The 10,791-nt window shown below is 42.2% G+C and overlaps 1 protein-coding gene across 2 annotated transcripts in view; it reads left to right on the top strand.

The window, feature by feature from the left end:
- The window catches only part of slc35f1 (solute carrier family 35 member F1), a 20,099-nt gene that overhangs the window by 800 nt on the left and 8,508 nt on the right, over positions 1-10,791 (top strand). For both annotated transcript variants that reach the window (XM_020611508.1, XM_020611507.1), the window contains exons 2-7: positions 789-964; positions 3,168-3,295; positions 6,585-6,744; positions 6,968-7,124; positions 8,517-8,569; positions 10,150-10,304. In XM_020611508.1, coding sequence (XP_020467164.1) covers positions 789-964; positions 3,168-3,295; positions 6,585-6,744; positions 6,968-7,124; positions 8,517-8,569; positions 10,150-10,304 — 829 coding nt within the window. The remainder of the gene's footprint in view (positions 1-788; positions 965-3,167; positions 3,296-6,584; positions 6,745-6,967; positions 7,125-8,516; positions 8,570-10,149; positions 10,305-10,791) is intronic.

The following is a 10,791-nucleotide window of genomic DNA, read 5'->3' as shown; positions in this document are numbered from 1 at the left end:
TCCTGTCCAGTCTCTGCTGCCTCATCCACCTCTATCCACCTGCCTTACCTTCAGTGTTTATGCAAACTCCCTTTGTAGTCAGACACACTCTTTGGATGAGAATACACACACAGCTTGACCTTTTTCCTGCCATCTTTTTTATTTTGTCGGTGTTCTCTCTTGTTTTTTCCTGGACTAGCTGTTTGACTGCAAGTTGAATTTGAGAGCAGCTTATCAGGGCCACTTCACTGTGTGTGTGTTACTGTGTTATTGTTGCCGCCACAGAGGGATGTTACTGTAATAATCCCTTTATGAAGATGGAACAAAGCAAGCTTGCATACAAGCAGCGAATGGAACGGAATGCAAACACAATACAGTACATATACACAAAGAATAAAAAAGTTTGACAGATACTGGGTTGACCTTTCAGTCACAATTAACCAAACACTACAAGTGCTGCACATAAACTCATGTTGCTCAGATTTGTGCAAAATGAGTCATAACTAACCAGCTAACAAACAGCTGCAGCTCACTGTAAAGGCCCAAAATATTCACTCAGGTGTCTGTTGTGGGGTACTTCATGCTAAAGTGGCCCTGTCCTCCTTCATTTAAGGTGATAATGTTGAGTGTTTAGTCTACTGTATGATTTAGGTTTGTGCCGCTCCTACAAGCTATCAGCCATGTGTCAGTCAGGTTCTAATACTGGTTAGTACTGAGATTATTATAGTATACTGCCTTAAGATCAAGAAGCAAAATCATCCTTAATAAAACACTGATGAGCCTTTCTCTATCTCTTCTGTCCTCTTCAGGGACCTGTTGGTGACCCTGGCCCTGGGTCAGGTCCTGTCCTTGTTAATCTGTGCTATCAGTCTGATCAGCAAGTACCTGGCTAATGACTTCCACGCTAACACACCAGTGTTCCAGAGCTTTCTCAACTACATCCTGCTGTTTCTTGTCTACACAACCACACTGGCGGTCAGGCAAGGTACAGCCAGAAACTATATGTGTGTGTGTGCATATGCACATGACTGAAACCTGTTAATCACAGAATTTTAGATAAGTTTAGGTTAAGTCTCCAGTAAATGAATTCTAATGTGAATGAATTCAATGTGAAGTCCCTACAAGAAGTGAATTTGAGAGCAGCTTATCAGGGCCATGTATACCCAGTAGTTATACAGTGCAAATACTGTGTATCCAAAATGATAGCACTGTGTTTAGCTGGCTGGAAACATGTGAAATTGCTGTTTTGAGGTGACTTGATAGTAATGTAACATGCCTTTGTAACATTATAGCACCATTAGCCTACATTGTTTAATCACACATGCCACCTTTAATTCAGCTAACTCTACTGAGACAACTAGCAGTTGTGATCAGAATTATTCTAAACAAGCCTCCACACAAAGTTAGCTCCACAGTTAGAGAAATGAACTATGTGTTGGCTACATCAAGTGACAGCATGGGTTCAACTTAAAAGCACAGAAACCTCCTCACACAGTTAACGTTAGCATGACACATTATCATCATGTTGTTTGCAGATGTGCTATGTTAATGCAAAAACACAGGCAATTGCTATGCAAACAGTCAGCTTCACTGCTGATAAACTTGATCAGTATTATTGACACAGGTCTATGAAAAGTGAGTCGATATGCCAGATATTTTATCTGGAATAATATAAACATGACATGGCCTTCCTTCTTGGGACAAAAACATTTTCCAGTCTTTAGTTTTGTCATTCATGCAGTTTTAGCCACAAAAACAACTTTTCATAATCACATTCATTTTGGACGCTTTCTACCAATGATAGGCACATGCATCTGCTTATGTTGTCACCATGGAAACTGCTCTGTGAGTCTTTGCACCCTGCCACATGCAGAGATGTCTCTCTGCTGGCATTCTGGACATAGACAGAACACAGTCAGTTTTAGCTAGCGTAGCCTGGTCAGGATACAACTTGCTAAACCCATAAATGTCAGCATTATTACCAGATATTTTGAATGGCAAATTTTTAATTTATACATTTTTTATGAATTTTACCATTCAAAAACCGGTAATACCGGCTAACGGGAACGTTGATGAGCATGCATGTGTGTATGTATGGTTATGGATAGAAGTTCAAATGTGCAGCTACTATCAGCCACCCCCCTCTTCATGGATGAACATGGATGACATCAAGTTGTATGTATGAGACAGTGACTCATGGATCCACCTGAAACAGATCTACAGTGAGGACAATGGGATGTCATATATAGAAGTGCAGCTGGATGAGTGGTGGTGATGAGCTGGTGAGTGTCAAAGTCGCTGTCCTGGATAAAACTTAGCATCCAGGAGTACATCTGCAAGATGGCAGCCAGAGATGACCTGTTGAGAGAATGTCTGAGACAGCAGCAGGCATAGAATGAAGATCAAACAGAGGAAGCGCCATGGCAAGACAACACCCTGCATGGAATGTACCACCAACAGATAACTGAGGTGGCTGGCACTGGGTAATCCTATCAGTGGCTGGAAAAGGCTGGCCTATCAGACAGCAGTGAGGCACTGATCACAGATCATAGCAGCACAAGAACAGGTGCCGAGTACCAGATCAACCAAGCAGGGGTCTACAACACCAGACATGACCCCAAGTGCAGACTGTGCAAAGAAGCCTCAGAGACAGTCCATTAGATAGTGACAGGATGTAAAATGCAGGCAAGAACAGCATCTGCTAGATGGCACAACCATGTGACTGGCAGCAACTGCATTGAGTATGTGCTAGACCCTCCCATGTCCAGATGGGAGACTCCTCAGAAGGTCATGGAGTATAACAGGGCTAAGATCCTGTGGGTCTTCCAGATCCCGACAGACAGGAAGGTACTGGCCAACCAACCAGACATTGTGGTAGTAGACAATGAACAGAAGGAGGTAGTGGTGATAGACATAGCAGTTCCAAGTCACAGCAACTTCAGAAAGGGGTATGAGAATCTGAAGAAGCTTGGGACTGTTATTCCTTAGCTGGGAGAGTGGCTGCAACAGATCCCAGGAACATCATCAGAAGAGTGCAGTGACAGAAACAGCTAGGATACTGCACACACACACACACACACACACACACACACACACACACATAGGTAGTGTACACATATACTGTATATACCAATGCTTTAGCATTTTCATTATCTTCCCTGTGTGTCTCCCTCTCAATGTTGTACCAGGTGAAGGAAATTTGCTGGCCATTTTGAAGCAGCGCTGGTGGAAATATATGATTCTGGGTTTCATAGACATCGAGGCCAACTACTTGGCTCTTAAGGCTTACCAGCACACTACACTCTCCAGTGTACAGGTCAGTATGTGTATACATTTTTATTGCAGTGTGGACAAATTTTTGTTTTATACCATTGTTCTGAAGACATTCAACTTCAAAGGGCTTTGTGAAGGTTAAGACTTGGTTTTAGGGTTCAGGTTAGACTTAGGTTTAGGTTAGGCTTAGAGTAATTCAACAAAAGTCATCTTAGTACACTTTACAAAGCAAGATATAGACTTGACTATTATTATTATTATTATAGAGGAAAAACCCAACAAATCCCCCTTAAGCAGCACTTGGCGACAGTGGGGAGGAAAAACTCCCTTTAACAGAAGAAACCTCTGACAGACCCCGGCTCTTTTTGGGTGGCCTTCTGCCTCGACTGTTTGGGGTGAGTGGCTAGAGGAGAGAGAGAGAAAAAAGAAAAGCAACAAGATACAACAACAAACAATCAAGCACTTGGCAGGTTGATGTAGCCGGTGACTGTTCATCAGAAATGTGCCGCTCCAGAGCCAGGGCTACCTGCAGAAAGGTACAGGGAGAGAGAGAGGACACACTACGGGAGAGAGGAGACGATGATTGTCAGTCAGAAGAGTGTTTCCTAGCCTGGAAAGATAGTTTAATAACATATAAAAAAAAGACATTTATAGTGCCAGAACTACATATTATTCATCACTGATAGAGGGAAATAAGAACAACCCCAGGTTTTTTTTCAGCACTGTAGCCAGGCTGACAAAGAGACCTAATTTATATTTAGACTGCTACTCTCCCATACATATCTCTTGAGTTGACCTCAACAACTGTTTCATCTAAATCATCAACATGTCTCTTAGACCCCATCCTGACATCTTAGCCCTAATCAACAACATATTACATTTGATCAACCTCTCTCTATTAACAGGCTATGTTCCATAGGCTTTTAAGGTTGCTGTAATTAAACCTTTACTCAAAAAGCCTACTCTTGACCCAGGTGTTCTGGATAATTATACTGTAGACCAATATCCAATCTCCCCTTTAGTTCTAAAATCCTTGAAAAAGCTGTTGCGAAGCAGTTATGTGACCACCTGCACAAGAATGATTTTTTTGAGGATTTTCAGTCTGGTTTTAGAGTCACCAACGATCTTCTCCAAGCCTCAAAGGACTCATCTCTATACTTGTCTTCCTAGATCTCAGTGCTGCTTTTGACACTATATGATCATAACATCTTATTGCAGAGACTTGAACATGTTATCGAGATTAAAGGAACCACACTAAGTTGGTTCAAATCTTATTTATCAGATAGGTTCCAATTTGTTTATGCTAATGCTATGCTATGTTAATGATTAATATGTTAATCTCCCATGCAGTTAACAAATAAAAAACTGAATAATTGGGCGTGCAAAATTATTCAGCCCCTTTACTTTCAGTGCAGCAAACTCTCTCCAGAAGTTCAGTGAGGATCTCTGAATGATCCAATGTTGACCTAAATGACTAATGATGATAAATAGAATCCACCTGTGTGTAATCAAGTCTCCGTATAAATGCACCTGCACTGTGATAGTCTCAGAGGTCTGTTTAAAGCGCAGAGAGCATCATGAAGAACAAGGAACACACCAGGCAGGTCCGAGATACTGTTGTGGAGAAGTTTAAAGCCGGATTTGGATACAAAAAGATTTCCCAAGCTTTAAACATCCCAAGGAGCACTGTGCAAGTGATAATATTGAAATGGAAGGAGTATCAGACCACTGCAAATCTACCAAGACCTGGCCGTCCCTCTAAACTTTCAGCTCATACAAGGAGAAGACTGATCAGAGATGCAGCCAAGAGGCCCATGATCACTCTGGATGAACTGCAGAGATCTACAGCTGAGGTGGGAGACTCTGTCCATAGGACAACAATCAGTCGTATACTGCACAAATCTGGCCTTTATGGAAGAGTGGCAAGAAGAAAGCCATTTCTTAAAGATATCCATAAAAAGTGTCGTTTAAAGTTTGCCACAAGCCACCTGGGAGACGCACCAAACATGTGGAAGAAGGTGCTCTGGTCAGATGAAACCAAAATCGAACTTTTTGGCAACAATGCAAAACGTTATGTTTGGCGTAAAAGCAACACAGCTCATCACCCTGAACACACCATCCCCACTGTCAAACATGGTGGTGGCAGCATCGTGGTTTGGGCCTGCTTTTCTTCAGCAGGGGCAGGGAAGATGGTTAAAATTGATGGGAAGATGGATGGAGCCAAATACAGGACCATTCTGGAAGGAAACCTGATGGAGTCTGCAAAAGACCTGAGACTGGGACGGAGATTTGTCTTCCAACAAGACAATGATCCAAAACATAAAGCAAAATCTACAATGGAATGGTTCACAAATAAACATATCCAGGTGTTAGAATGGCCAAGTCAAAGTCCAGACCTGAATCCAATCGAGAATCTGTGGAAAGAACTGAAAACTGCTGTTCACAAATGCTCTCCATCCAACCTCACTGAGCTTGAGCTGTTTTGCAAGGAGGAATGGGCAAAAATTTCCGTCTCTCGATGTGCAAAACTGATAGAGACATACCCCAAGCGACTTACAGCTGTAATCGGAGCAAAAGGTGGCGCTACAAAGTATTAACTTAAGGGGGCTGAATAATTTTGCACGGCCAATTTTTCAGTTTTTTATTTGTTAAAAAAGTTTGACATATCCAATAAATTTCGTTCCACTTCATGATTGTGTCCCACTTGTTGTTGATTCTTCACAAAAAATTACAGTTTTATATCTTTATGTTTGAAGCCTGAAATGTGGCAAAAGGTCGCAAAGTTCAAGGGGGCCGAATACTTTCGCAAGGCACTGTATGTGTCCATGTCCTGACATCAGTCAGGTTCTTGTCATGCTCTTTAAAAGGGATCAGAGGAGCTGATGTGATTGGACATAACTAAAGCCAGTCCAGACTCCACCTACTCACCATGTACAGTATTCCTTCCTATAATAATATATTCCGCCTGTCCTCCACAATGAGCCTGGTAATGTCTGACAAGAAAGTGCACTGCATCTGTGGTCACCAAATTTGCACAACATTGTTAAAAATGTCCAAATGTGCCTTGCACCTGGAGTTAGACACAAGTTAAGTGCTGTGCCCTTTCACAGGAAAATAGAGCCATTTGAGTCCCTTTGTAGCACTCCAGTCCTCCTGTGGAGGTCAGCGGACACCCGCAACCTCTGAGAGAAGCACAGCATGGCATGGTTAGCAGTTCTGTTGCTGGTCACCAGTCTGATGCTCTGCCAAAGTGATAAACCCACCTAGGAATAAGAAACAACTGAAGTCACTGTGTATGTTTTTGTTCTATGTGTTTCTGCCCTTCCTTTCAGCTGTTAGACTGTTTTGTCATCCCAGTGGTCCTGCTGCTTTCCTGGTTCTTTCTCTTGGTGAGGTACAAAGCTGTTCACTTTGTTGGGGTAGGACTGTGTCTTCTGGGTATCGGGTGCATGGTAGGAGCTGACATCCTACTTGGTCGGCAGCAAGGATTTGGTGAGTATTCACACACTCATACTCTTATAGTGCACAGTGCTACAAATGTGCATTTGATTGCAGTTAGCTCATCTAAGCCCAGAGATACAAATAATATTTTGTTTGACATTGTAAAACAAACATTTTCTATGTCTGTACAAATACACACTCAGACACGAGGAACTTGCCAAATAAGTATTGCTCCTTTTTTTTCCTTTCCTCTTGTTCTCCTTAATTTGTCTAGGAGAGCAGAAACTGTTTGGGGATCTTTTGGTTCTGGGAGGAGCAACCCTGTACGGGATCTCCAACGTCTGCGAGGAGTTCATCGTGAAGAACCTGAGCCGTGTGGAGTTCCTTGGCATGATGGGACTCTTTGGATCCTTCTTCAGCGGCATCCAGCTGTGAGTTTGTGTCGGGGGAGAGACATACCTCATTAGAGCTGGGCAATGGTGGCAAGTCATTAAGTATATTTACAGTTTAATGAGATCTAAGGAAATATTAAGTTCAACAGCACTGTGTGTCTTTGTCAGCATGGCTACAGTGCTGAAAAAAATCCTGGGGTTGTTCTTATTTCCCTCTATCAATGGATGAATAATATGCGGTTCTGGCACAACAAAGGGCTTTTTTATATGTTATTAAACTATCTTTCCTGGCTAGGAAACACTCTTCTGACTTAATGGAGCACAACCCCCTTTCCAGTTATTCTGATGCCTGCTTTAGGGAGTGGAGCTGTGAGCTGTACCATGGGGTTTCACTGCCTTCTTTTTCAGAGGGGCAACAGTATCAAGTGTCGTTTGCATGGAGGCTGCAGCACTATCAACAAAATTATTGACTTGTGTGGAAGTAAAGTTAAGTTGGCCGCCCTCCACTGTGTTGGCACATGACACTAAAGTAAATAATGATAGAATTATCTACTTAAATTTGGTATCAGCATTGTCAGATATCTTTACTGCCACTGTTACTTTTTAAAATCTCAGTGCAAAGACCCAATCCCAATTCACCCCTTGCCCATGCCACTTAGCCCTACTCCATTCCACCACTCCATTTTGCATGCCTCTTTCGGTAGGGATAACCAGATTCTGCTCTTCAAACAGAGCACTTTCAGAGGCAGACTCAAAACCAAGCGGTATGAGGCTAAATAAAATAAAAGTTGCCTACTGCTGATGCTACACATTTCAAACTACACCAACATTCCCTGGTGTCAAAAACATTTTTCCTTACATTTTTCTTATTTGCTGTTGAAGTTCACAAACTGATGCGAAGAGATCATGGAAACTAAACTGCTGCAGCTGACCATGGCACTCTGGAAATCAAAAATTCCAACAACAACTCTGTTTACACAACCATTATCATTAACAAAGGTGACTGTGGTTCAGTAGGTAGAGCAGTCGTCTCCCAACCAGAAGATCAGAGGTTTGAATCTTGGTGCCTGCAGTCTACTTGTTAAAGTGTTCTTGGGCAAGACACTGAACTGAATTGTTAGAGCCATCGGTTGAGTTGGCACCGCAGATGGCTGCCTCGGTTCTGTACCGGAAACATATTTCTTGGGTGTACCATACGTGGCCAAATAAAGGTGATTATCCTTATTATTATTAACTACAGATGATGTATAAAGGTTTTGAAGGATTGTCCCATTTCATAGGGGAAGATTTCAACCACTACTCCTTGCAACTCTGTTTTGAGGGTTAACTCAAACTCAAAATTGTGGGAGTAGTCAAAAATGAGGGGTAGGTAGGGGTTAATATAAGAAATGGGATTGAGCCTCAATCTAATGTGTTTGTGCTTTGTTGCAGAGCCATCATGGAGCACAAGGAGCTACTGAAGGTACCTTGGGACTGGCAGATAGGTGAAAATGCACATGCACACACAAACACAGACAAACAAAGAACTTGGATACATAAACAGACATACAGTGGGTACGGAAAGTATTCAGACCCCCTTAAATTTTTCACTCTTTGTTATATTGCAGCCATATGCTAAAATCATTTAAGTTCATTTTTTTCCTCATTAATGTACACACAGCACCCCATATTGACAGAAAAACACAGAATGTTTGACATTTTTGCAGATTTATTAAAAAAGAAAAACTGAAATATCACATGGTCATAAGTATTCAGACCCTTTGCTGTGACACTCATATATTTAACTTAGGCTCTGTCCATTTCATCTGATCATCCCTGAGATGGTTCTACACCTTCATTTGAGTCCAACTGTGTTTGATTATACTGATTGGACGTGATTAGGAAAGCCACACACCTGTCTACATAAGACCCTACAGCTCACAGTGCATGTCAGAGCAAATGAGAATCATGAGGTCAAAGGAACTGCCTGAAGAGCTCAGAGACAGAATTGTGGCAAGGCACAGATCTGGCCAAGGTTACAAAAAAAAAATTCTGCTGCACTTAAGGTTCCTAAGAGCACAGTGGCCTCCATAATCCTTAAATGGAAGACGTTTGGGACGACCACAACCCTTCCTAGAGCTGGCCGTCCGGCCAAACTGAGCTATCGGGGGAGAAGAGCCTTGGTGAGAGAGGTACAGAAGAACCCAAAGATGACTGTGGCTGAGCTCCAGAGATGCAGTCGGGAGATGGGAGAAAGTTGTAAAAAGTCAACCATCACTGCAGCCCTCCACCAGTCGGGGCTTTAGGGCAGAGTGCCCCGACGGAAGCCTCTCCTCAGTGCAAGACACATGAAAGCCTGCATGGAGTTTGCTAAAAAACACCTGAAGGACTCCAAGATGGTGAGAAATAAGATTCTCTGGTCTGATGAGACCAAGATAGAACTTTTTGGCCTTAATTCTAAGCGGTATGTGTGGAGAAAACCAGGCACTGCTCATCACCTGTCCAATACAGTCCCAACAGTGAAGCATGGTGGTAAATTCTTTTTTTTTTTGTAACCTTTGCCAGATCTGTGCCTTGCCACAATTGTGTCTCTGAGCTCTTCAGGCAGTTCCTTTGACCTCATGATTCTCATTTGCTCTGACATGCACTGTGAGCTGTAGGGTCTTATATAGACAGGTGTGTGGCTTTCCTAATCACGTCCAATCAGTATAATCAAACACAGCTGGACTCAAATGAAGGTGTAGAACCATCTCAGGGATGATCAGAAGAAATGGACGGCACCTAAGTTAAATATATGAGTGTCACAGCAAAGGGTCTGAATACTTATGACCATGTGATATTTCAGTTTTTCTTTTTTAATAAATCTGCAAAAATGTCAAAAATTCTGTGTTTTTCTGTCAATATGGGGTGCTGTGTGTACATTAATGAGGAAAAAAAATGAACTTAAATGATTTTAGCATATGGCTGCAATATAACAAAGAGTGAAAAATTTAAGGGGGTCTGAATACTTTCCGTACCCACTGTACCACAGAATGTAATTTACAAGCAATTCAAATTATTCATGTGTGTTTCTGTGTGTTTACAGGTCTTCTCTATGTTGGTTTCAGTGCCTTCATGTTCATCCTGTACAGCTTCATGCCAGTGGTGGTGAAGAGGACGAGTGCCACCTCAGTCAATCTCTCTCTGCTTACAGCTGACCTATACAGCCTCTTCTGTGGTCTCTTTCTCTTTCACTACAAGGTAATATCAAACTGCCAGGAAGCACTGATTTGATGATGTGCAGGTCAAAAGATGTCCTGACATCTAGCACAACATTCCATCTTCCTAGAATTGGAAGTTTGACGATGTTATAGTACTGACATGACAAATCTGAGGTATACTTCTGTACATCCTGACTTAATTGTGTTAGGAGTGTTTGCATTTACTGTTCAGCTGTTCTGTGTTCCTGCTTATTTACAGATGAGACTGGTTTATACTAGTCCCAAAGACCATGACTTCATGTTCCTAAAAAGAGATAGCTAACTGAGAGGTAGGACCCAGCCACAATAGACAGACTGGTAGATGTAGACAAACAATTTATTATTAACAACACAGGCTTACCTAGAGTACAGACCAACAACTCCAAGCAGAGAATAGAGTTCAAATAGGGTTCAGAAACCAGTACGGGCATGTCCAGATCCAGGGTTAACATGGGACAATCCGTAGAATGTCTGCTGGAGACATGATC

The sequence above is a fragment of the Monopterus albus genome, unplaced genomic scaffold, assembly GCF_001952655.1.
Source record: "Monopterus albus unplaced genomic scaffold, M_albus_1.0 scaffold114.1, whole genome shotgun sequence".
In the NCBI taxonomy this organism is placed as follows: Eukaryota; Metazoa; Chordata; class Actinopteri; order Synbranchiformes; family Synbranchidae; genus Monopterus; species Monopterus albus.
This window is presented reverse-complemented; position numbering and strand designations above follow the sequence as displayed.